This window comes from Salmo salar, chromosome 21 (genome assembly GCF_965601325.2).
Source record: "Salmo salar chromosome 21, fSalSal1, whole genome shotgun sequence".
NCBI lineage: Eukaryota > Metazoa > Chordata > Actinopteri > Salmoniformes > Salmonidae > Salmo > Salmo salar.
Window position 1 is genome coordinate 26,965,062 of NC_138311.1, and position 27,017 is coordinate 26,992,078.

Consider the following 27,017-nt stretch of genomic DNA (forward strand, 5'->3'; position numbering starts at 1 on the left):
CGAGATGAGATCCTCAGACCCCTTATGAGACCATATGCTGGTGCGGTTGGCCCTGGGTTCCTCCTAATGCAAGACAATGCTAGACCTCATGTGGCTGGAGTGTGTCAGCAGTTCCTGCAAGAGGAAGGCATTGATGCTATGGACTGGCCCGCCCGTTCCCCAGACCTGAATCCAATTGAGCACATCTGGAACATCATGTCTCGCTCCATCCACCAACGCCAAGTTGCACCACAGACTGTCCAGGAGTTGGCGGATGCTTTAGTCCAGGTCTGGGAGGAGATCCCTCAGGAGACCATCCGCCACCTCATCAGGAGCATGCCCAGGCGTTGTAGGGAGGTCATACAGGCACGTGGAGGCCACACACACTACTGAGCCTCATTTTGACTTGTTTTAAGGACATTACATCAAAGTTGGATCAGCCTGTAGTGTGGTTTTCCACTTTCATTTTGAGTGTGACTCCAAATCCAGACCTCCATGGGTTGATAAATTGGATTTCCATTGATTATTTTTGTGTGATTTTGTTGTCAGCACATTCAACTATGTAAAGAAAAAAAGTATTTAATAAGATTATTTCATTCATTCAGATCTAGGATGTGTTATTTTAGTGTTCCCTTTATTTTTTTGAGCAGTGTATATTGTTCTTGATTTTTTTTTAAACTTCAAGAATAGAGGAGCTTTTAATATTCAATTGTTTTAGGGTAGAAATAGAAGCCTGATCATCACATCGGTGTGTGTGTCTGCATAATCAATTCTTTGAATGAAATACATGTGAAAAACCCATATGATACTCATTATTAAAGGATCAGATGTGGGCTTAAAAAAACTACATTAAATATATTGGTTTGGATGTAGAGTTACTACATAGAATCTTCTAGAATTTCTGCTGAAAATGCACACTTCGGGCTCTATTCAATCTCGTAAATGTAGCCTTTTACTGCAGTGGGCTAAATCAGGGTCACACAGAGTGATTTTTTTGTAGTCTTAAACAAATCTACTTTGAAACAAAAGTCTACACCTCACACACATGGTTATGGGCTTAAAAAAAGAAGACACCTGTACCATGTCAGATATAGAGTTGAAATGTATTACATTTTGAGTTTGCATCCCAAAATTACACTGTATATGCAGTACATCACAGAAGACTGAAATGTAAGAGAACTGTTTGACATAGAAACACCAGATTGTTGTCGTTTAAAAAAACATATAATCTTGATTAATTATGAAATCATCAAAAATATGAATAATATTAAACCCATGAGGCCAAAGAGGGTGCTTTTTGTCATTGACTGCAGGAAAGGGCTACAGGCCATTTCCAACTGATCTGACATATGCAACATGAGTACCAGTTGAGGTAATCATATCTGTCTGTGCTCTTGTCTGTCTGTATGCTTGTCTGTCTGTATGCTTGTCTGTCTGTATGCTTGTCTGTCTTGTCTGCCTGCCTTTCTATCGGATCATTAAACATACTGTCTCAACTTTCTCTCCCCTTTTTCCCTGTGCCTCCAGTGCCTTGATAAAGTAGGAGTTGCGGAAGCTCAACTTTGTCCACCTTCTGCTGTGGCTCGTGGTGGCGGCCCAGGTGACTATCAGCAAACTCGACCTGGTGCCCAGCGACCCGGCAGCCAATCCCTACAGATGGGAGTACCCCTACCTGATCAGTTTCTTTCCACCGGTCACCAGCAGCCTGTCACTGTACAAGAACAACATCAGCTACCTGGTGATCTACATGATCAGCTCAGGCCTGTTCTCCATCGCTCCACTATTCTACGGCACTATGGAGATGCTCGGCGAGGCCCAGTAGCTTTACTGCCAAGGCAAGGCCTACCGCTTCATCTTCGGCTGGGCGGAAGTCATCGTCATGTACCTGGTGATAGTGGTGGCAGTGCAGGTGGATGCCTGTCAGATATACTACAGCAAGAAACTGCTGGACGCCTGGTTCGATTTCACACAGGAGAAGAAGAAGAAGAAGTGATGAAGATGTATTGTGGGTTTTGAGGCAAGGGAAGAACTGTGTTTTGAAGGAGGAATGAGGGCTGAACAAGTTTGTTGCCATGATTTCAGTAAATGGAAAATCCGTTGACTAATCTGTCAAATATTGAAAGCACTATAAGGCATGCACACAAGTACTGTGCAAAGCTTGAGACTTAGAGACATGAGATTATGTGTTCCAATGGCAAAAAAAAAGATTTATTATCTCACTAAGTTGGCTTGAAAGGTTACACTGTGTCTTGACTGCTATCAAGGGGTCTTGATTTGCCTCCGCCGTGTAATGTGCCCAAACTGTAATGTTTATCATTCATATACCTCTTAAATGACATGTATGCTTGCCCCATTGCCCATTCAATTCATATGTTCTTTTTTTAACATCAATAAAAAGGGAAATTGAATCCTTGTTGTCTTGTGTCAAGATTGTTGTGCCTTTAGTTGTCTTGATTGTTACTGACCTTGTGATGTGCTTAATGAGTTTTTATTACAGCTACTTACACCACATAATAACTTACAGTACCAGTCTAAAGTTTGGACACACCTACTCATTCAAGGGTCTCTCAACCAACTCCACAAGGTAGTCACCTGCAATGCATTTCAATTAACAGGTGTACCTTATTAAAAATTCATTTGTGGAATTTCTTCCTTCTTAATGCGTTTGAGCCAATAAGTTGTGTTGTTACAAGTTAGCAGTAGTATACAGAAGATAGCCCTATTTGGTAAAAGACCAAGTCCATATTTTGGCAAGGACAGATCAAATAAGCATAGAGAAATGACAGTCCATCATTACTTTAAGACATGAAGGTCAGTCAACATGGAACATTTCAAGAACTTTGAAAATGACTTCAAGTGCAGTCACAAAAACCATCAAGCGCTATGGTGAAACTGGCTCTCGTGAGGACCACCACAGGAAAGGAAGACCCAGAGTTACCTCTGCTGCAGAGGATAAGTTTGTTAGAGTTAACTGCACCCCAGATTGCAGCCCAAATAAATACTACACAGAGTTCAAGTAACAGACACATCCCAAAATCAACTGTTCAGATGAGACTTGCTTGAATCAGGCCTTCATGGTCGAAGTGCTGCAAAGAAACCACTACTAAAGGACACCAATAAGAAGAAGATACTTTCTTGGTAAAGAAACACGAGCAATAGATATTAGACCGGTTTAAATCTGTCCTTTGGTCTGATAAGTCCACATTTGAGATTGTTGGTTCCAACCACCGTGTCTTTGTGAGTCGCAGAGTAGGTGAATGGATGATCTCGACATGTGTGATTCCCACCGTGAGGCATGGAGGAGGAGGTGTGATGTGTGGGGGTGCTTTTCTGGTGACACTGTCAGTGATTTATTTAGAATTCAAGGCACACTTAATCAGCATGGTTACCACAGCATTCTGCAGCAATACACCATCCCATCTGGTTTGTGCTTAGTGGAACTATCATTTGTTTTTCAGCAGGACAATGACCCAAAACACACCGCCAGGCTGTGTACGGGCTATTTGACCAAGAAGGAGAGTGATGGAGTGCGGCATCAGATGACCTGGCCTCCACAATCACCCGACCTCAACCCAATTGAGATGGTTTGGGATGAGTTGGACCATAAAATGAAGGAAAAGCATCCAACAAGTGCTCAGCATATGTGAGAACTCCTTTAAGACCGTTGGAAAAGCATTCCTCATGAAGCTGGTTGAGAGAATGCCAAAAGTGTGCAAAGCTGTCATCAAGGCAAAGGTTGGCTACTTTGTTGAATATAAAATGTGTTTTGATTTGGTTACTACATGATTCCATATGTGTTATTTCACAGTTTTGATGTCATCACTATTATTCTACAATGTTGAAAATAGTAAAAATAAATAAAAACCCTTGAATTAGTAGGTGTGTGAAAACGTTTTACTTGTACTGTGTGTCACTGCAACCATTGAAATGAAAAGAACGACCTGCAAAACACAGTACAAAGGAAAGCAGTCACACAGTCACACATTTATAATATAAAACTCAATTTCCCAACCTGCGCCTATGCAGAAAAAAATCTGCTGATTTCGCTCAAATGTCACTGTCAAACGTGTCAAATAGTTGAGCAGCTGCGACTGCGCCCTCCGCGGTATGCCACGTACAGGTTGACGTCGACAAGCGGACAGACTTCCTGATGAGAAGCTGGGTTTCTGTGTTTGCCAGCCTGGGTAACAGATTTTGCCTGACACGGTCTTCCCAGAACCACCGATACCACAGCGGGATCAAGACGTCCATTTACAGGTGGGATTCATATAATTTGTCTTTTTCAATATTCCTAATATGTATGTTGACAACATGAATCAGATTCTAAACGCTAGCTATCGTTAGCATTTCTAGCTAACGATTGATGCTAGTATCGGGTTTGTTGTTTTTATAGCCTAATTTATTTGATGGTAGAAGTGCAATGAAATTGTATTGCTACATGATGATAGAAATACAATGAAATTGTGTGTTTGTGTTAAATTAAGTCGATGAACTTGCGTTCTTTGACGCCGGTAAGAATGTTCAGTTTGGTTAAATATTTTGCAGGAAGTCAACATTATAACCACGAATGGGAGTTTTGAATGGGTCTTTATTTGTCAGGGTTCTACATCCTGTCAGTGACACAGGAAAATGGCCTGGTTATGTTTATGATACAACTTGGCTTGCATACCAGTTAGTTTCCTTTCGACACCTATTAACGATACAATTAGTTAGCTATCTAGGTTATAAATATAGACAGTACAACTGATTTTGAGTTAGCTAGTTTATTGACCTCACAATGAACTGTCAAGTTAGCAAGCTAGCTATATTGAATCTCAGACAAAAAGACTACAAACTGCAATCCTGAACCTCGCCCTTTCATTAACTAGTACTATAACTGCGTGATTTATGTAACGTTACAAGCCGTATTATGTTGTCCTCGTTGGCGTAACATAACTATTAGCTAAGTGTAATTGTAGATAATTGTAGCTAACCTTGTTTGACACATTGTTGGTAATTTAATTTAGCTAGCTAGATACTGTACTGTTAGCTCTAGTTTGCTAGCCACTGCTGGCCAGACCAACAAGTTGTTGCAGGTCACGTGATTTGAAACTATTGTAACTATTTTCTTGATGGGCTCATTTTAGTGTGGACTGGATAGGGAATAGATTGTTTATCCTAATCTAATCAGTTAAGCTGATTAGCTAGCTAGCCCGTATTTTATTCTAACGACATTAAACAGTAGTGTTCCATGATCTAATCAACACATTCTGGTAATTCCCTCTTTCCATTTAAGTTCCAGTACTAGGCCTATAGGCCAAAGTCTGGTTGAACCAGACTGACGGCTCAGGCTAGCTCAGCTGTGTTCAGCCTGTTGTACTTGAACCTTAGACTTTTGGAAGCAGAGTGAAACTGTAAACTATATAGTAGCACTTGAGCAATGTTGTAAAGGGCAGTGACGTGTTTGCCATTCAAAGGTAAAGATGAGTGAATCCTAGGTTGATAGATTAATGATAACACCATTCTTCCATGATCCAAGCACTTTGTCTGTAACTGAAGGTTTTTTTTTTAAAGTGATGATGCTTGTTTTTCAATGGTGGTTTGTTGGCTTACTAATCATCTATATGACTGTGGTCCTTTAGTGTAGAGTGGCTTATTTGCATCATAGGCTCCTGTTATTGTTATGCCCTCTCTTTCCTTAACCCTAAAAGCACCAACGGAGGTCATTCTTTTTACCCCAAATTGGTAATGATTGAAAAGACAGTCTATCAAGCATTAACACTTTTTATTTGAATCACCTTTTGTAACACAAATGGTTTAAATTCCCCAAAATAAGCATCAGTTTTTTTTTCATGTTTGCACATTTATAGCAGGGCGGGGCTTACTAGATACTGGAAATCAGCACAATGCCTCTTGTGGCGAAATTATGGAAGTAAGAACTGCCAATGAAAATACATGGTCACTAATCAGGTTTCCAACCTTTTTCTGCGAGTAAAGTACATGTCGGGTAACTTTTTTTAATGACAGGCCTGATGTCGACAAAACAAAATACACTAGACAAGCTGGGATGTTTTTGTGTCGATGAAATGTCGGTCGGAATGCTTTAATTCTTAAGGATCGGCGTCCCATCGACAGGACAGTTGTAAATCATGCAGCGCGTTATGTCAAGATCACAGATTTTAGAGAAACAACAAATGTCGGTACATATGTCTTATATCGGCTGAAAGCTTAAATTCTTGTTAATATAACTGCACTGTCCAATTTACAGTAGCTATTACTGCGGGGGAAAAATGCTGTGCTATTGTTTGAGGAGAGCTCCTAACAACAACAACTTTTTTTCTCTTTGCGATAGGTTTGATAAATTCACCTCTTATGGTGAAATGTGTACTTACATTCTGAAATCTTGTTCTGATTTATCATCCAAAGGGTCCCAGAGATAACATGAAGTGTCGTTTTGTTAGATAAAATAATTTTTCATGTCCTAAAAAGATCCATATAGCATGCACGATCGATTTTGTATTTCCACTTGTTCAATTTTCAAAGAAGGGAATCTGTGAAAATCTCACCCTAAACGTTGTTTCAACGAGTCAAGTCACGTTTGTATCTATTCTTCAGAGATCCTAGAAGGTAACAAGACTTCACTATTTTGTTAGGGGTGTAGTATATCCTATAGGACACCATATTTGGTCAGAGAGCGATGCCTTCATGGCACGCCGATGACGCGGGCGGCCATCATTTGAACGACTTTCTTTGTCAAATAAGCACCAATTGGGGTCAAACAAAGCTATCTAGATATCCAATAAGCTGGGCTTTACCAGAGTATCCGGAAACCATGTATATGTTGTAAAATGTAGCTACTAACCTTGTATGGCAGCAAAACGACATCATTTTGGACCGAAATTATAAGGATTTTCAGAGTTATGAAAACTGGTTGTTTTGCAAATGTTGAACTTATAATATGGCTACTAATACTTGGAAAGCTAAATTGAAGTCCAAGTATACAGATTTAGCGATATTCTTGCAGAAAAATGGAATATGACTGCAAATGTCTCCTTCACATGGTAGAAAAAGACCGGTTGTTTTTCTTTCTTTGTATTTTCTTCTACCAGATCTATTGTTATATTCTCCTACATTCAATTCACTTTTCCACAAACTTCAAAGTGTTTCCTTCCAAATGGTACCAAGAATATGCATTTCCTTGCTTCATGACCTGAGCTACAGACAGTTAGATTTGGGTATGTCATTTATTGAAAAAAAGGGGGCTATCCCTAAAGTTTTAATGCGCTAATGTTGATATAATCATATCGAAGTAAACTTGGAGTCACGCGATGACAGCCTGTCTGCTACCCCTACGACTCGTCGGGAAAGCATGCAGTTCATTAGGGCTATAGATGAAATAAGTGATTAACTTCACAGGGTGGTGAAAGTGCAAGGTGATGAGCTTGACGCTCCTTTCCAATAAATATCGAGGGTCTTATTCTGGTGACGTAATCATCGATACCTTGCTGCCGTTTCACTAATAAAACAGTCTTGCTCTTTTATCCATTTTAATCTTATAATGTAGGCCATTCGTGTGCTATAGCCAACAGCGTGCAGATGCAGTATATGTATACTGTTGGCTGGAGTGCATGTGCCAATACCGGAATGGGCACACTTGCTATATAATACAAATGTCAATGTGAGAACCATCAGTAGAGTTAAAAATGCAATGGAAACCCATTTAACTTTATTTGGTACGTGGGATTTTAACCGCAAAAGGTATTTTTATGTGCACTACGTCATCACGCAGAGACTAATCTCTAATTTCATGAAAACATCTCAGGTGGGAAAATGTGCATGTTTTTATGCAGATTTTAGAATGTTTGCATGAAAGTCTGTTGCCAATTGGATGGAAACCAATTGGCAACGGGCTGTCGGGGTGCGTCCCACGCCACTGCCTATAACTATAAGAAATCTAAGAAGTCATTTATATCCAGCTCAGGGCTCCAGCTATGCATTTGGTTTGCTAACTTGTTAGCCAAGTGGCTGGATATCAAGCTTATTAGTTACAGCAGAGACATTCAAACCCTCCTGGATCAAGATCCCTGTTGCCTAAATTCTTCAGTGTCCCAAAAAAATAGAGCTTGTTGTGTGAACATTCGGTAATAACCTATACAGTGGTATGGGAGGCAGTCTGTACCATACCGGTGTATAGGGTATTACCGAATGTTCACACAAGAGGCTCTATTTTTTTGGGACGCTAAAGAATTTAGGCAACAGGGATCTTGATCCAGGAGGGTTTGAATATACTGGATACTGCCCATCCCTACTCTGTTCCCATTGCATCTGGAAGATGACTCTCGACCTGGTATAGACATTGACTGGAAGCTAAATATCTATTTAAATGTTATAGTGGCTGCCACGCCACCTAAGGGCCAAATCTGATTATATGACAAATGTTTTTTGTCGCAATCTAGTTGCTTGACAAATCCCAACATTTCAGAGGGATAAAAAACAAGCCCTGTTGGCGCTTTTAGGGTTAATGGTGATATAATAAGACACCATGATCCAACTTACATGATTCTCCGCATGCTCTAGGTGTGTTAAATCTCTCATGTACCCTCCCCCCCAGCAGTGGGAGCAGTAGAGGGCGGACGGCACCATGAACGGACAGCTGGACCTGAGCGGCAAACTGATCATCAAGGCCCAGCTGGGCGATGACATCAGACGCATCCCCATCCACAACGAGGACATCACCTATGACGAGCTGGTGCTGATGATGCAGCGCGTCTTCAGGGGCAAGCTGCAGAGCAACGATGAGGTCACCATCAAATACAAGGACGAAGGTAAACTGTGCTGCTCTAGACCAGCACTGGATTAAGTTTTATTATCACAATTGTGTTAGCTAGATGTCATCTGACCCCTCAACATCTAGCTGTTTCCTGCTGGTAATGGAAACAGAGGTTCTCTTCCAAACACTTGAGAATGCATCCCCCCCATCCTCCAGTAATCATCAGCCATAATAGTAGAGGTTACACAGGGTTCACCTATTCAGCCATTTCAGAATAGCCATTATCTCAAGAAATGGTGGAAAAAAGGACTGGAATGTGACCTGATTCTGATGCTGTTCTCTTCTCTTCCTGCAGATGATGACCTCATTACTATTTTCGACAGCTCGGATCTCTCCTTTGCCATCCAGTGCAGTAGGATACTGAAACTCACTCTGTTTGGTAAGATATTATCAGACACATACTTAACCATCCCTCCCTTTTTAAGAATAGGCCTATGTGCTGCTGTGCCAAGCATACCCATTTTGTAATAATCAAACAAACTTGATTTGTCCCATTAGAAATTAAAGTAGGTTCATTCTGTTATTCTAGTCTATGGTACCGTAGTATAAAGAACTTCTATCCTTTGTATCAACTTGAATACTCAGGCTGACTGTTCTGTTCCAACAGCCCCCTCTCCAATAGTTTTATGGTTCATGTACATTAACATGCCACTGGGAGGCAGTCTAGTCTCATATTTTGCCATTGAACCCGACACTCCTACTTCGACCCCCTTGACACTCATTCTCTCATGCTGGTATCGTCCCAAGGTCGGCGTCTGTGCTGCTGCTTGGGTAGTAGAGGCACCAAGCTATACTTGTGAAATTCTCTTTTCACATGACCCTCCTCAGAAGTCAAGCTCCAGCTTGCGCACGCTCCATGGCTGGGTGTCAACCCATTTTAAGAGTGTTCTGCAGAGGATGATAGATGGATTGACAATTGGCTTTTGTTTTTCAACAGAACACTTTAGGTCAAAGGGAGAGTTATGCTGGCTTTACTGCTTTAAGCATAATCATCATGATGCCCTTGTGTGTGAGAGACTTCAGGTGTGGTCTAGCTGTGGGTCCATTACACTGAATTGTACACTGGCCAGGTGTTATGGATCCACCTTTGTTTTACAGTGCAGATATGTGTTACCGTTTACACCACACACACACCTCTGCTCCCGCTCATCTCCAATGCTGTCAGACCTCATTCTGTTATTTCATGTGTTCTGCTCCCAATTGTACTGCAGCACAGTGTCCCTGAACTGTCCCTGCTATTATTAGATAGGGAGTGGCAAAAAAGACAGACAATGAAGAATGAGAAAATAAATGTTTGGGGATTTATTTATTTTTATTTTTTTACTCCATCCCGAGACCCAGAGCATCAGCATGCGCCGCAGTTGTGACCTCACATGGAGCCCATATTTCCAGACGTGTGCCAGGATTGGGAGCAGGAGGGAAGAGTGGGATCATCCCAGTGGGATGTGTCTCAATACAGGATCTTCTCCTGAACCCCTGGGTCTCTGCTAAATGTTACACACGCGGGGTTCTGGGATCCTGTCTGTAGAACGTTAAGAGAATTCTAAAAGGATTTCCACTCTCCTATTTGAGATTTGGTCTCCTGTAGTGTTGGACAGTGCTTATCTCTGTCTGTTCTAGTCATGGTCCAGGAGTTGAGTCCTCTCAAATGACACCCTGTTTCCCATATAAATAATAATTTGGTGGGTGCTTATAATTGTCCTATTTCTCACATGTATAAGTGTGTATTAATAGGCATGTGACTTAGAACATTTTAGTTGCGTATCCCACCCCTGAGACGCCCTCGGAGAGTGGGCTCACGGCAAGGATCTGCCATTATCAACGGCGACCCTGGAGCAATTCGTGTTAATTGCCTTGCTCAAGGGATCGACTGAATTTTCGCAAATGTTTCACCTTGTTGCCTCAGGGATTTGAATTAGTGACCCTTCAATTAGTCCCAACTCTCTAACCTCTAGGCTACCTGCCACCCATATCGTGCACTACTTCTGAACAGAGCTACAGCCTTCGTCTGGTTTGGGTCATATGGGGTTGCTGTGTCAAACCAGAGTCTACTGTGGGGCTGATTGTTCCCCTACTGGTACCAACTGACCATGTCCCATGATATCCCTGGAGGCGAAAGAAACGCACACCTGTTTAGCTGAGGTGCTGGCTAGCGGGGTAGAACACCTGTTTAGCTGAGGTGCTGGCTAGCGGAGTAGAACACCTGTTTAGCTGAGGTGCTGGCTAGCGGAGTAGAACACCTGTTTAGCTGAGGTGCTGGCTAGCGGAGTAGAACACCTGTTTAGCTGAGGTGCTGGCTAGCGGAGTAGAACACCTGTTTAGCTGAGGTGCTGGCTAGCGGAGTAGAACACCTGTTTAGCTGAGGTGCTGGCTAGCGGAGTAGAACACCTGTTTAGCTGAGGTGCTGGCTAGCGGAGTAGAACACCTGTTAAGCTGAGGTGCTGGCTAGCGGAGTAGAACACCTGTTTAGCTGAGGTGCTGGCTAGCGGAGTAGAACACTTGGAAAGGAAAAGGAGAGCCGCACACTCTAGGAGCTCAGATACAATCATTTAATAACCAACGTTTCAACAGACAAGCTGTCTTCATCAGGGTTGAAATACTGGTGGTTAGGTTATTAAACTATTGCATCTGAGCTCCTAGAGTGTGCGGCTTTTCTTTTCCATGATATCCCTGGACCGTATTCTTTCCTCTGTGCCCCTATAACTCTTTCTCACCCCCATTCAGCCCTCTGCACAACACTGTCCCTGTGAGGTTCCTGTGTGGTGATTTAGCACCTCTGGCCTTCTACAGATGAGGCTCATATGAGGGATGGACGCCTTCCTCTGTTGAATTATCACTCTGCTAATTCCATCCCCGTCCAGTCAGTGCTGGTGAGGATTGTGGTGCTATGGCAGCCTGTAAGGCCTCTAGAGCAGCACTGGGACTCATCGAGATGAGACATGGTTCCTCTAGTCTCTCAGGCCCAGATGTATGCTGGGGTGTTTAGCACTAGGCAGGGATCCATCTAGGGCTGGGCAGTATGGCCTAAAAATATTTTTTATCTTCTCAAACTTAAGGCAGATTCACAATATATACAGTGCATTCGGAAAGTGTTCAGACCCCTTGACTTTTTCCACATTTTGATAGGTTACAGCCTTCTAAAATTAATTAAATTGTTTGTTTTTATCAATATAAAATGTAGAATATTTTCATGCCAGTGGAATGGAAACCTATCTTATTACAGTAAAATAATGTCTAAGAGTTTGTTTCCAAATGACCGATTACATTTTTACATTTTAGTCATTTAGCAGACGCTCTTATCCAGAGCGATTCTGTTGGACCATACCTCAAATGCAAATAGTGAGTTTAAACTGCTTGTCAGAGGAAGAAGTTGTCTTTGTGAGTGGCAGGCGGAGTGGCTTGGTGTCAGTGTGCGGTGGGAAGGTGCACTGTGCACACAGCACGGACAGAGACAGAACGCTCATAAAGAATGTGAAATAAAAACCCAGATTCTTGTGATACAGGCATTTGCAACATTGCGCTAAAACATACATTCATATGAATTTGATATCGGCCAGCCCTAGAGCCATCACTGTACAGCAAACACACAGTTAAACGTTCTGTCTCATTCACTCTAACACACCCACACACAGAGCTAACAGCATAACAGACCCAGTGAGCAGCAGAACTGTACTCGTGCATCTTCAAGGCCCAGACTGTAGCCACTGTCAGCACTGTTCATCACTCTTGTCATGCATAGTAGCCTTTGTTTATTTTTCCTGGATGATATAATTGCCGTATCCCGTATATCACTACAGCATGCTGCCCGTTAACGGTATTACCTGGCTCCTCTCCTCTCTGGAAAAGCGCTCTTGAATAACCTAGTACTTCCTAGTACGTTGACATTTAACCCACTCTCATTGACCATGACCTGGATGGATCTGTCTGGCCTAACCATCTCTGACCTCATGTCAACAGAGTAGTTCATTTAGGAGTTTGCCTAAGAACACAGGCTATATATTAGATGGTGCTAACAGCTGTTATGTAGTTGTTATTTCATGGAGACATGACTCCACATTTTCTGTGCTATGTACTTTGACCTCTGACCCAGTGTTGTGGTGGTGGAACCAGGGGACTACTACTACTCTCTGAGACTGCAGGTGTCTGGGGCCCTATGTCCAAGAAACGGCCCTAGTGTCTGCCTGTCTGCAGTCTACCCCCTTATGACCCGCCACTAACAGGACAGGTGCACAGCATAAACACACACATAAATAACAGAATACATGGACAGTTATGTGAGAGATTGAGTGTGTGGATGTTGCTGAGGGCTGGTGTGTCCAAACCGCAGGATTCCTCACTGGCAAGAAGCTTACAGATCTCTCCCACGCTGGGAGTCTGTGATCACGAAGACGCTGGGAATCCCCCACCACACACACACACACACACCTGCAGGCATGCTGACTTATCAGACTGCAAATGTCTATGTGTGTAACAAAAGTAATGTGTTTACTAATGACACAGCCTACGTTTGATTTTAACGGGACAAGGTTTATGAGAGATGGGAGGGACTAGTAATAATCTAATAGTAATAATGGTTGTTGGTTTGTTCGGGTGCCATGTTGTTCCTGGCTCCACAGCTGAACATCACGGTCTGTTAATCCTACTTACCCTGAACAGGCCTGCTGCTCGGTTCCTAGATCATTTTATCTGGTCTGGACCCCAACCCCTGGTCTGGTTTCATCTATTTTGGTTTAGTCTGGAATTGACTTAACTCACGCAGGACCATAAGAAATGTACAGACCTCAAGACTCATCTGTTACAGTGATCAGGAGCGCTGTCTGGGGGAGATTACTCCATCACTGTCTTCCATGGCTCTGGAGTGCTGCAGTGGGGATGGAGAGAGATGGCTTGTGGAAGTGGTCCACCCCCCCCTTCACCCTCACCTCCTTCTCCCACATCTTGAAATTCCACACCGAGGCGCCACATTCAGTATTTTAAATGTATTGACGTTGAAATCGTCTCACACGTTCTCTTCACACTCTCTCCCCCCGACAGTGAATGGTCAGCCGAGACCTCTGGAGTCCAGTCAGGTGAAGTATCTGCGCAGGGAGCTCATTGAGCTCAGGAACAAAGTCAACAGTCTTCTGGACAGCCTGGAGCCCCCCTCAGAACCTGGCCTGGCTGCATCAGCACCAGACCGGGGTAGGTACACACATACACACCCCTATCTGTTTGCTAGTGTGAAGTGTGTTTTACGTCATTTAATTAAATACAGACATGCACACATCTAGCATATTTGTTCTAACTTTATGAAATACCAACAGCTACAGGCCGTTTGTTTTTATCAGTTCATTCATTTCTCTCTGAAAGAGATGGTTTGTCCTCCTTCCAAAACATCCTTCACTTCTAATCCAGTGGACCAATCACATTCCACACCTGCCCCATGTTTATTTAAAAAATGTAACTAGGCAAGTCAGTTAAGAACAAATTCTTATTTACAATGACGACCTACCAAAAGGCCTCCTGCGAGGACGGGGGCTGGGATTAAAAATGAAATATAAATATAGGACAAAACACACATCACAACGAGAGACAACACTACATAAAGAGAGACCTAAGATGATAACACAGCATGGTAGCAACACAACGAGAGACGACACTACATAGAGACCTAAGATGATAACACAGCATGGTAGCAACACAACGAGAGACAACACTACATAGAGACCTAAGATAATAACATAGCATGGTAGCAACACAACGAGAGACAACACTACATAGAGACCTAAGATGATAACATAGCATGGTAGCATCACAACGAGAGACAACACTACATAGAGACCTAAGATAATAACATAGCATGGTAGCAACACAACGAGAGACGACACTACATAGAGAGACCTAAGATGATAACACAGCATGGTAGCAACACAACAAGAGACAACACTACATAGAGACCTAAGATGATAACATAGCATGGTAGCAACACAACAAGAGACAACACTACATAGAGACCTAAGATGATAACACAGCATGGTAGCAACACAACGAGACAACATGGTAGCAGCACAAAACATGGTAAAAATATTATTGGACAGACAACAGCACGAAGGTCAAGATGGTAGTCACCACAATATATCAAGCAAAGCAGCCAACTGTCAGTTAGTGTTCATGACTGAGTCTTTATGCCAGTGGCAGTTTCCCAGGATGCGTTGCATCAGCGTTGTTAGCTTGCTGGCGTGTGGCGGACGGCAACAGGTGGATTTGTTTATCCGAGGCGTAGAGGAGAGAAGTGTGTAAAAGTTTTTATTTTTACAAGGTGTTTCCTTTGGTGTGGTAACATCCTTAACCCAGGGTTAGGATAATACACCAATTAAAGCCCCTCGTAAGCCCTACTTACGCAGTGGTTTGACGGTTCAATGATTAACGATAATTGAACTATTTATGAACAACTCTCTCTGCCTCAAACTGACGTGTGCTTCTCTAGCATCTTTGTCCATGTCTTTTTTGTGATTGTGTGTTGACATGTGTCGTTCTCTCTCTCCACTACCCTCCACTCCCTCTCTCCAGACTTGGTGGATAGACATGAGGGGAGGGCGGTGGCAGCAGAGGCAGCAATGAAGCAGGCCCCGGTGCCAGTCAGCGCGGCCAGCATGTCGGCCTTCGACCCCCTGAAGAACCAGGGCGAGGTCAGCAAGAACGTCATCTCTGCCTTCGGCCTGAGTGAAGACCAGGTTCCAGGTCATTCCATCGTTGCCTTGCAATTTCTTTTTTTCGCTTTATGTTTGTACTTTCATTGCAGTCTACTGACTACATTGTTGTCACATACCTTACCCTCACTCTCCACCCGGTTTTATTTTTCACATACCCTTTCGCTATCTCTTATCTAGCCCCCCCAGGTGTCTTGGCTGAGGAGCGGTCAGGTACTCCAGACAGCATTGCCTCATCCTCATCTGCCGCCCCCCAGCCCGGAGTGCCCCCCCAGCCACAGGCCCCCTATGCAGGGGTACAGCAGGGACCCCCAGCAGCCATGGACGGTTAGGAACACACACAAAACACACACATTGTAAATGACCATGAAACTCACACGCAGACACACCATAGCTCTGCATGAGTGAATATATGTAGGAAACGGTGTAATCTGAGGAGTTGTGCAGTAGGAGAGTACAACACCTGTGGTGTCTGTAAATAACGTGGGTTTAATGGCTGTTTATGTCCCTGGAAACGCATCACATAACCATGACAACTTAAGTGTGGGCTGTTGTAATAGCTGTTTATGACCTCTGAGAGGGAGAGATTATCAGTGTGGGTGGTTTAGCACCTCCAAATACCTGGGGTCCACTGAGACCCCTAAAAAGTGTGTGCGTGCATTGACTCTGTTGCTTTGTCCTGTCAAAATAGGAGAACGAATTTGGCCCAAGAGTTACCCCATTTCAGTTTGTGCTTTAAACTGATCCTAGACCTGTGCAGTGCCTAAGGGCAGCCTTGACCCAGTCAGTGTGTTGTGGAACACTTGTCTTGCGTGGCAGCATTGGGCCGTTCTGCTCCAGTAGAGTTGTCACTACTCCCAGTCCCTACCACAGTTGTTTTTTTGTTCTATTTTCACCTCATCGCTACAGACATTTATAACTTTATGGGTGAGTCAGTTTCACAATGGTTTAACCCAGATGTTCACTGCTCGGGCTTGTCTACAACCACAAACAGGAGGAATAGATTGCCCTACTTGTATTCATTGTTTGTCAAGCTGTTGAAATGAAATGGAACTGCCATCTTGGTAGGGGATTTAATGCCATTGATGCAGCAGAACTCTATCTAACTCGGTGATGGCTAGATGTTGCACTTGGATTGGCCAGTTCCCCAGTCCTGAATCCGGTACCGTATTTTTGTTACACTCTGCATGCTGTGATTTAGTGGGTGATGTATCTGTAACATAAGACTGTATGTAAGCACATTTTAGATTTAATGAGGAATTCCATGTTATCACAGACACAGAGAAACTGTTCACGTAAGTAACTTAATCAACTGTATAAACAGTGTATTCATGATCTTGGCATCCATCTTAGTCAGCCAGACAACTCTTCATGTAGAATCCCCTCCTTCTGCCATCTGCACTCCACCATGAACATCACGTAGTTCTTGGAAAATGGGATGTCCGCCGTCTCCGGCCCCTCTAACGGAGGGATGCATGGACGAGGGATCAGATCAGACTGAGGTGGGGAAATTAAAAAACAAACAGTCATCCCTCTGTAGTCTCTAGTTGCGTGCCACTTTGGGCTCGTGTTTTTAGGGGGAAATGTTTTTTGGTGTTAATCTTGCCTTCCCGACCAGAACTTTCCCTCTAGGACCTACTGGGTATTCCCATAATGGTGGTGTTCTGGAATCAACACAGAGGTGTGCTCTGCTGGCGAGTTAACTCCTACTAGGTGTGTGTGTCCTAGGGTTTGGCATCTCAGTATATGAGACGGACAGGAAGGGAGGGGACAGAGGAACATTTTGCGAGTCAGTCCTCTTATTTAGCGAGTTCGTTATTTTGGATGTGATGTTTCGTCATTGGAATGCGCTTTTTTGTTGTTGTGGCTCTCCGTAGCCTCCATCTCTGGAGATGTATCCGTTTTCACCCAAAAAGACCCACAAGCAGCACGCAGACAACCACACCACGGGATCCAAACCACAGCTGGAACACACACATCCACACGGTAGGTTCGTTGAGCTGTGACTCAGAGGAACCATACCAGCACCTCCAAACCACACCTGGAACACAGACTGTGGTTCCACATGGTCACGGTTTGACCGTGTTCCCCAGACCAGTGGTTTTGGCTCGGTCAGTGTTCAGGCTTCTCCAAGAGGTTGGGGTTGAGTTTAGCAGAGCCAAGACACCCATAAGAGTCTTAAGTTACACAGTAATTCTTCCTTAGTTCTTACTTGTAACTCAGTGATTCTCTATAAATTCCAGACCTTTGTGCTGGTCACTTTTAGTTTGTCCATCAATGACCGCATGGTCATATAATGGTCATTGGCAGTTATTAGGTTCAGTGTGACCTCGCTTACCATGTGGTTGGCTGTCCTTTTAGATGTTGAGTCCAACCCTGTCATGGCAGGGCATCTTCTGGATGTCGTCATGGGTTCATCCTCCTCTTTTCTTCGCTGTGCTTGTCCCTCCATCCGGTTCTCCCAGACTTCCAAGGAGGAGAGCGGCTCTGGGCTGCAGCTGGTAGGCAGACAGCCTCGTCAGGCTGCATGGACATGTTTTCACCAATCCCAACACTTCAATGGTGTTTAAAAAAATAATAATGTTATTGTTGACCAGGAATAGTCTCAAAGGAACAGTGCACTTCTACCAACATGTTGGTAATGAACACGTTGATTAAGGGTGTGGTGCACTGGGAATATGCACAGAGAAGACTTCAGAAAGTCAACGTGGACACAGATCATGTGCTTTGAGGGTAGATGGCCAGATAGCTCCCCCTCTTTCTCTGACAACACATGGTTGGTTTGTGTGTGTATATAAGCAAACTTGGCACTAACAAGATCCCTTGGCAGAATATGTATAGTGGCGCTCTTTCATATCAGACGATGATCAACCATAGAGGGAGGAGTGTTCTCTGGGTGAGAGGGCAACCAACAGAGTTATAGCACACCTGTTCACCCACCTCAGTAAAGACGGTGATACTTTCAGACTACCAATATACTCGTTTCCTTTTTGAAATCATCCCCAAAAGTCTAAAACTACAGTCAAGCAATGGCATTCCAGAGAAAGATTTTTCCAGCTGTTTTTTGTTCAGTTGAAGGAATACATGTGCAGGCAGCCGGTCTCTCTCCATAGAGACCCAGTGATTTCTCTTTCCTTTGGGATTTATATGTACTGAGCAGAGATCAGAGATGAAGTCCTCTGGCCAATGAGGCCTGACGGCAGCCCCATCCATCCCTCCATCACATTATGTAATACACATGATGGATAGCAGGCAGGAGACCAGAACAGCCAACCCACACACACACAAACACATTGTCATTCTCACTGGAGCACCATTGTGCTCACATTACAGGGGTTGACAGTGGGGTTACAGCTGTTGTCCCCCTTCATTATAGGCTCATTAACCCGTGAACCTTAGACTGACTGTCCTGTTGTAACTTATTGTTGAAGTAACTGATTTTAACTTGACATTTTCCATAGATGTTGTCTCAGAGCAATATATCTGGTTTCATCATATAGGCTTTTCACAATTTGCATCATGTTATAATTGAGGGAAAAGCAATGGTGGAGGAATAAAACTGTTCATTCATCTGGTCCAGACCTGGGAAGAATTAACACCTAAAGTATCCTGAACAGAAATATAAACACAACATTTTAAAGTATTGGTCCCATGTTTCATGAGCTGAAATAATAGATCCCCAAATGTTCCATATCCACAAAAACCTTATTTCTCTCAAGTTTGGGTACAATTTTTTTTACAACCCTGTTAGTGAGCATTTCTACTTTGCCAAGATAATCTATCCACCAGACAAGTGTGGCATATCAAGAAGCTGATTAAACAGCATAATTACTAGGGATGCACTGATATTTTCCTTGCCAAAAAACCTGATACCGATATTACATTTTTTTGCAGTTTAAGCATTCTAGTACAGTTAAATAGTTACACACACACGGACGCAGCGGTCTAAGGTACTGCATCTCAGAGCATGTCACTACAGTCCCTGGTTTGAATCCAGGCTGTATCACATCCAGCTGTGATTGGGAGTCCCGTAAGGCGGCGCACAATTGGCCCAGCATCATCCGGGGTAGGCCGTCATTGTAAATAAGAATTTGTTCTTAACTGGCTTGCCTAGTTAAATAAAGGTTACACACACGACACTGACCAAAAAGTTATTTTGTTGGCACTTGTCCCCATTACCAGTAAAACATAATCAAAACCTATTTCTTTCACTTACTTGCTGTTTTGTTCATTCGTTTCATTCTCAACCAGGATTTCATCATACATGTCAAGCAGTGAAGTTTCAGCTCTGTCCGCGGCCTCTCTTCCTTGGTGCGCACTCACTGTTTCCATCTTGTCCAGCTGTGCATGAAAACATTTAATGTAAACCCGGTTTCTTGTCTGTAGCAGTCCTTGTACCTAGCATGGTGGGGACACAGTAAAGGGGCAGAGAGAGAATGCCACCGACTCGCTTGTTCACAGCCTCGAGTACTTTTTGTACGTTTTAATCTTAAGGCTAGGCGTCCCGCTAGCGTGACAACTTCCGGTGAAACGGAAGGACACACAATTCAAATAAATAATCATAAATATTATGGATGTTAAACATTTAGGTAAATATAAGTGTCTTACGTCGGTTGAAAGCTTCAATTCTTGTTAACCTCTTATGGCTAGGGGGCAGTATTTTCACGGCTGGATAAAAAAACGTACCCGATTTAATCTGGTTACTAATCCTACCCAGTAACTAGAATATGCATATACTTATTATATATGGATAGAAAACACCCTAAAGTTTCTAAAACTGTTTGAATGGTGTCTGTGAGTATAACAGAACTCAAATGGCAGGTCAAAACCTGAGCGATTCCTTTACAGGAAGTGGCCTGTCTGACCATTTCTGGAACTTCTTTGCCATCTCTATCTTTTACTAAGGATCTCTGCTCTAACGTGACACTTCCAACGTCGTCCGTAGGCGCTCAGAGCCCGGGAAAAACCTGAATGTCGTCATCCCAGCCCCAGGCTGAAACACATTATCGCCTTTCTCAAGTGGCCGATCAAGGGACTGTGGGCTTAGGCGCGTGACCTGGCCGCCCCCGTCTTTGTGATTTTTTTTTTTTTCCCCTCTGTTTGCCGAAAAGGAGATTCCCGGTCGGATTATTATCGCTTTTCTACGACAAAAATGGCATAAAAATTGATTTTAAACAGCGGTTGACATGCTTCGAAGTACGGTAATGGAATATTTACAATTTTTTTTGTCACAAATTGCGCCATGCGCGCGACCCTTCTTTACCATTTCGGATAGTGTCTGGAACGCACGAACAAAACGCCGCTATTCGGATATAACGATGGATTATTTTGGACCAAACCAACATTTGTTATTGAAGTAGCAGTCCTGGGAGTGCATTCTGACGAAGACAACAAAGGTAATCAAACTTTTGTAATAGTAAATTGGAGTTTGATCAGGGCTAAACTTGGTCGGTGTCTAAATGGCTAGCCGTGATGGCTGGGCTATCTACTGAGAATATTGCAAAATGTGCTTTCACCGAAAAGCTATTTTAAAATCGGACATATCGAGTGCATAGAGGAGTTCTGTATCTATAATTCTTAAAATAATTGTTATCTTTTTTGTGAACGTTTATCGTGAGTAATTTAGTAAATTCACCGGAGGTTAATCTAACTGCACTGTCCGATTTACAGTAGCTATTACAGCGAAAGCATGCCATGTGATTGAGGACGGCGCCCCACATCAAAATATTTTCCCACCGGCACAGGTTTCATAAATTCACAAATAAAGATGAAATATTCACTCACTTTTGGAAAATCTTCCTCTGATTTGTCATCCAAAGGGTCCCAGCTATAACATCTAGTGTCGTTTTGTTAGATAAAATCCTGCTTTATATCCCAAAAGTCTGTTTAGTTGGTGCCATCGATTTGAGGAATCCACTCGTTCAACATGCAGAGAAAGGAATCCGAAAATCTACCCCTAAACATTGTTTCAACAAGTCAAAATGCATTTCTTTTTACTCCTCAGATATCCTAAAATGTAATCAAACTATAATATTTCTTACGGAAAGAAGTATGTTCAATAGGAAACCAATTTTTAGCAGGTGCGTCCTTTCTTCATGGTGCGCGCAAACACGAATTTCCAAGGCCCCTGTACTAAAACTGATATTTCTTCTTCGTTTTTGAAGTTACAAGCCTGAAACCTTGAACATAGACTGCTGACACCCTGTGGAAGTCATAGGAATTTCCAGTATGCCCTTATACGTTCCATTGTAAGAGCATGGTCTCACAACAACAATAAATCCAGTTGGTTTTTCTTTGGATTTTCTCCTACCATATCTATTATGTTATACTGTCCTACATTATTTTAACATTTCTACAACCCTCAGTGTTTTTTTTTTTTCCAATGCTACCAATTATATACATATCCTTGCTTCAGGGCCTGAGCATCAGGCAGTTAACTTTGGGCACGTTATTCCGTCAAATGTAGAAAAAAGGGGCCTAGCCCTATAAACCCCACGGTCTGTGTCGGCAGTTTTGTTGAGCAGGCGTTTCAGTGCCATGACAGATGGTATCACGTCTGCAGACAGTTGATTAGCTTATTTCTCCAGTCAGTTGTTCGAATGGTGCTAGTAGTGTGTTCATGTTTCAAACATGTTCTCAAATGCCATTGAAATGGCAGCAGCGGTATGATAACCAGCCCATTCTTGAGCATGTTCTTGAGCATGCAATACGGCTTTCCTCAGTACGAAATCCTCGTCGACCCACAGTGCCGTCAGACTCCGGATGCTCATGGGGCTGACATTGCTCTTACAAATGTCAGTCATGAAGCTAATAACAGTGACGCTCGTGGATGTTTCAACGGTACTGTGTAACTCTAGAGCTGTTGCCAGATAATGTAATGTTAATTTCTCTACCAAATGCTGCCTCCAACTTCGTTTTAGAGAATTTGACAGTAGGTCCAACCGGCCTCACAACCGCATACCACGAGTAACCACGCCAGCCCAGAACCTCTACATCTGGCTTCTTCACCTGCGGGATCGTCTCAGACCAGACTCCAAGACAGCTGAAAAGTGTGGGTTTGGACAACTGAGTTTCTGCACAAATTGTCAGAAACCGTCTCAGGGAAGCTCATCTGCGTGCTCGTTGTCCTCACCAGGGTCTTGACCTGACTGCAGTTCGGTGTCGTAACCAATTGGGCAAGTGCTCGCCACTGGCACTCTGGAAAAGTGTGCTCTTCACAAATGAATACCGGTTTCAACTGTACTGGGCAGATATGGTGGTGTGTTTGTGAGCGATTTGCTGATGTCAGTGTTGTGAACAGTGTCCCCCGTGGTGGTGGGGTTATGGTGTGGGGTTATGGTGTGGGCAGGTATCAGCTACGGACAACAAACACAATTCCATTTTATTGATGGCAATTTGAATGCACGGCGATACCGTGACGGCATCCTGAGGCCTATTGTGCCATTTCATCCGCCGCCATCACCTTATGTTTCAACATAATGCATGGCCTCGTGTGCGTTATGCACAGGAGACGTGTCGCGCTGCATGAGGCAAATGGTGGTCACAAGATACTGACTTTTTTTTTGATCCACCTCCCTACTTTTATTTTATTTTTTATATAAAGGTATCTGTGACCAACAGATGCATATCTGTAGTCATGAGAAATCCATAGATTAGTGTCTAATGCATTGATTTCAATTGACTGCTTTCATTATGTGAACTGTAACTTAGTAAAATCTTTGAAATTGTTGCATGTTACGTTTATTTTTGTTCAGTGTAGTAATACAATGTATTAACAGAAATGATTGTAACCAGATGACGGGGATTAACGGTACATTTACTACAGGTGAAATTGATAAAGAAACAATCAAAGGGCAAACAATTCCCACAATGAATACATAAGATTTGTCAGGATACAGCTGAGTGCATTCTGGAGAGAGACACACCTATAGGTTATCATCGCCACACCTTGTCTTAACATTTAAAAATTATACTCAAGACACATTTTCAATGCTTTTCACTAACAGCCGCAACTTAATAATCAGCTAGGCTTTTTGCCACACGCGCCGCCTTTTGAAAGACTTCCTCATCATATGCCATTTCTCTCCTGTTCTATTGGTTTTCATATCAACTTTCTTTTGTTGTCCAGGAGCCGAAGACACAATCCTAGTCATATCAACCCATCCTAGTTGTTGCATCTTTAGATTCCCCCTCTAAGATTCTAACAGATTTTCATCTCTGTCATATACTGCTGGCATCAGGTGCAGTGTTTAGAATGGTGTTTTCCTGCAAATTACATTTTGGCAAATGTTAAATTGTTTTATTGTCTGCTTCATTACAGGAGTGTCATGTTCTGTTAACATGCATTACCATAATGTAAATGTGGTTTCTGTTATTCTGAACACCGTGGGTGGACGCTCTAATGGGTTACTCACCCAGTGCATATGGGTCTGGTACATTTCTCAAATGGACAGTAAATTGAAATCTTCCAGATCACGTTGTCAGGCACCACTTTTTTTTTTTTTTTTAAATGGAAACCCTGGTGTGGGGGTTGTGAGAGCTGGGCAATATGGAAGAAAGTTAAACATAATAAATTGACAGAATTATAACCATATTGAATGAAAAATATTAATATTACCCCTTAAAACTACTACAACTTTAAAAGTTGTAGCTATCAACTGTCCCATCAACAATCACCCATATTAATACAGTTATTTCATTTCGAACTTCACCTTTTTCTCGTAGGTCATTATTGGTTATTTATCATAATGAACTGCTGCAAATTTTTGGATCTTTCTGCCGCTTTCTTGAGTGAACTATCACATAAATTACTGTTTCATTAGCTTACTGATAGCCTAGCATCAATCTCCAGGCCCTATTCCCTCACAAAGGAGTTCCATAGGGCTCTGTTACGAGCCCTCTCTAAGAGTGGAAAATCAACGCTCTGCTTTAACCGGCAGATGAAAAACCAGTGAACCGTAAACCAGCCTTCTCTCATTATCCTTTTACTCTGTGTTTTTAATACGTCGTCGCCCTACTTTATACGCCAGGGGCTTTGGGTGTGCGATACAGGCCTTGTAAAGGGAATACACTGGTGGCCAACTCTACATGTTTGCTGAACATGGTGAGACTCACTGGAAAACTTTAGTTGGCCAACGGTTTCAGTGTTTTGCGAGTGTAGTTTGCTTTTATTTTCAGACTCTCTTAAACCCACTCCTCAGTCCACGTTATTAAGGGGACATGCAATTCTAGACTTAAAAAAAAAAAAAGGTTTTTTTAAATGGGACACGACTACACACACCCAGTTAGACGTGAGGTCATGGCTAATAAAAGCTGGGAGGAAAGTGGCTGTCTACTGACACAGACCTGTTTAGACAGACGACACTCGCTTTGACCCAATACACACATTTATTTGGATAGACCAGTGTGTAAGTAAGAGCGAGCAAGGGAGCGAAATTGTGTGTTTAGCTTGGATCTGTACAGCTGACTGTGATGTGCCATAGAGCGTTGTCTGGGTGCAGGGCTTTGAGGAACCAATCCTTTTTTAATTATAGCGGTTGGAGCTGTTTGCACTACGCCCATTCTGTCTGATTCTAGCCAGGTGTGTGTGTGTGTGTGTGCTTCCTTCCCCAGCAATCATACTAATGTCTTTCTTTCTTCCTTCTCCAGGTCAGATGTACCAGTACCAGGCCCCAGGTGGATACCCACCCCAGCAGCCAGCACCACAGCAGCAGTATGGCATGCAGTACCCTGGTAAGACACACTCATTCCTCATCACACTTTCCTTTAGAAAAGGTCCAAGAAGGACAGGCTAATCTTATAACAATGGCCCAGAGCTTCACAGAAATGATGCTATGAATCACAACTAAAAGTTATACTCTACTTCTCTCCCCAACTCTCTTTCTCGCTCTCTCAGCAGGATACACCCCCCAGCCCGGGGCCCCGCAGCCTGGCGGCCCTCAGCCCCAACAGCCGCAAACTTTCCAGAACTACCCTGCCCCCACCTCCCAAGCCCCCGCACCTGGCCAGACCCCAGCCCCCGGCTTCCAGGGAGGCCAACAGCAGGCTCCTCCACCTCAGGGTGCACAGCAGTACCCCCCAGGGGTCTTCCCTCCCCAAAACTACACCTCCCAGGCCAACCAGCCTGCCAACTACAGCCTGCCCCCCGGCTCCCAGCCCCAGCCTGGCCAGGGGTACCAGCCCCGTCCCGGCTACACCCCTACCCCCGGTAGCAACGTCACCCCCCCTCCCGGGGTGTCAAACCCCTACGCCCGCAACCGGCCCCCCTTCGGCTCGGGTTACGCCCAGCCTGGTCCCGGGTACCGGTAAAAGAGGGGAAGGAACGGGGAATGTTATCCACCCACCTCTCCCCTGCGTGTCCTGGCTGTTAGGCTTGGGTTCGGTAAACATGGTCTGCTAATCTGTCCATCCCTCTCAGTCCTCCAGATATTGAGGAGTGTATATCCCAAACAAGCTACAAACCCTCAGTCTGATCGTCTGTTTGTATTCTGTCTCGCCCCTTCACCACACACACCGATGTGTTATGGCCCTGCTGTACGACACACAATGTACTCTAATAGAGCTGGGACGATAAACCAAAAGTTATCAACACTGATCACACTGACCATTTATCGAGGACATTTTACTCATATCAATAACCACAATCAGTAGCCTATACTAGAGAGAGGTGAAGTTTGAAATTAAATAAGTTTGCTAATATGGGCTATTGCCAACATTACTTTTGATAGTTACAACATTTTAAAGTTGTAGTAGTTCTAAGGTTATGGTAAAATACAGATGTAGGCTTACTGGTGCACATTAATGTTCAAAACTTATTGTTCTATTAATCGTTATGGTGATAATTCAGTAATTTATCGTAATATGGATTTGTGTCCATATCGCCCAGCTCTAGGCCTCACTCTCCAGCCCTGTGTGTCTGTCATTGTGAACATGTAGTCAGTCTGTAAGTACTCACCTGAAAAGACCAAAACAGGCTGGTGTATGAAAGCTGTTTATTCTTTTCACACATTTTATTTTGCTAGTCTGACATCTGTAATGCATACATGCATCTGTATACGCTGGTCAACAGAGAGGACGTTGATTCGTATTGCATTTAACTGGTTTTGGGATAGACAGTAGTTTGCGGAAGCGCGTCTAAAGATGTGTGTATGAGAGACTAGTGAAATAGTGTTCAACTCTTATTTTTATTTTATTTTTCTTTGTTTTTTTTCTTTGTTTTCCTCACCGCCATGTTGGTATTGTGTCATGGAATCTTGCCCTTGATTGAGAACACTAGCTGCGTGTTAAATTATGGGAGGTGTAGTTTTGATCATCCAGAAGAATCCTTCCATGTTTAGCCTCTTAAATCACCTCATTGTTTATTGCTATTGGCTCTTTATTTTCCTCACTGGTTTGTACTAATATCAATCAGAAATTCCACCTTGAAGTGACATTTTAGTTTATGTATGAACTAGCATTTTCTCTGGAACCTAATAAAGGCTTTGAAACCCAGCTTGAAGTTGTCTGTCTTTGTTTTGATTCTTTCCCTCTCTCCGTCCCCT

General features: G+C 43.2%; 1 protein-coding gene and 1 pseudogene across 3 annotated transcripts; both read left to right on the forward strand.

Moving 5' to 3' along the window:
* The first annotated feature begins 1,328 nt into the window (after positions 1–1,328).
* LOC106581992 (protein jagunal homolog 1-A-like) lies at positions 1,329–2,387 on the forward strand (annotated as a pseudogene).
* A 1,661-nt stretch (positions 2,388–4,048) lies between these two features.
* Positions 4,049–26,967, forward strand: tfg (trafficking from ER to golgi regulator). Of its 3 annotated transcripts, none has more exons than XM_014164611.2 (8): positions 4,049–4,236; positions 8,570–8,783; positions 9,084–9,167; positions 13,823–13,969; positions 15,338–15,508; positions 15,658–15,804; positions 25,126–25,209; positions 25,373–26,967. In XM_014164611.2, the coding sequence occupies exons 2-8, from the start codon at positions 8,600–8,602 to the stop codon at positions 25,783–25,785; spliced, it is 1,230 nt and encodes a 409-aa protein (XP_014020086.1). In that variant the 5' UTR covers positions 4,049–4,236; positions 8,570–8,599; the 3' UTR covers positions 25,786–26,967. The 3 variants fall into 3 exon arrangements, with proteins under 3 accessions (XP_014020086.1, XP_014020087.1, NP_001167282.1); XM_014164612.2 differs by having other exon boundaries at positions 25,376–26,967; NM_001173811.1 differs by having other exon boundaries at positions 4,125–4,236; positions 8,573–8,783.
* Positions 26,968–27,017: the final 50 nt, after the last annotated feature.

Coding starts and splice junctions, on each gene's coding strand:
- tfg (XM_014164611.2), top strand. CDS start 8,600: ATGAACGGACAGCTGGACCTGAGCGGCAAACTGATCATCAAGGCCCAG. Junction 8,784..9,083: donor CATCAAATACAAGGACGAAG/GTAAACTGTGCT, acceptor CTCTTCCTGCAG/ATGATGACCTCATTACTATT. Junction 15,509..15,657: donor GAGTGAAGACCAGGTTCCAG/GTCATTCCATCG, acceptor TCTCTTATCTAG/CCCCCCCAGGTGTCTTGGCT.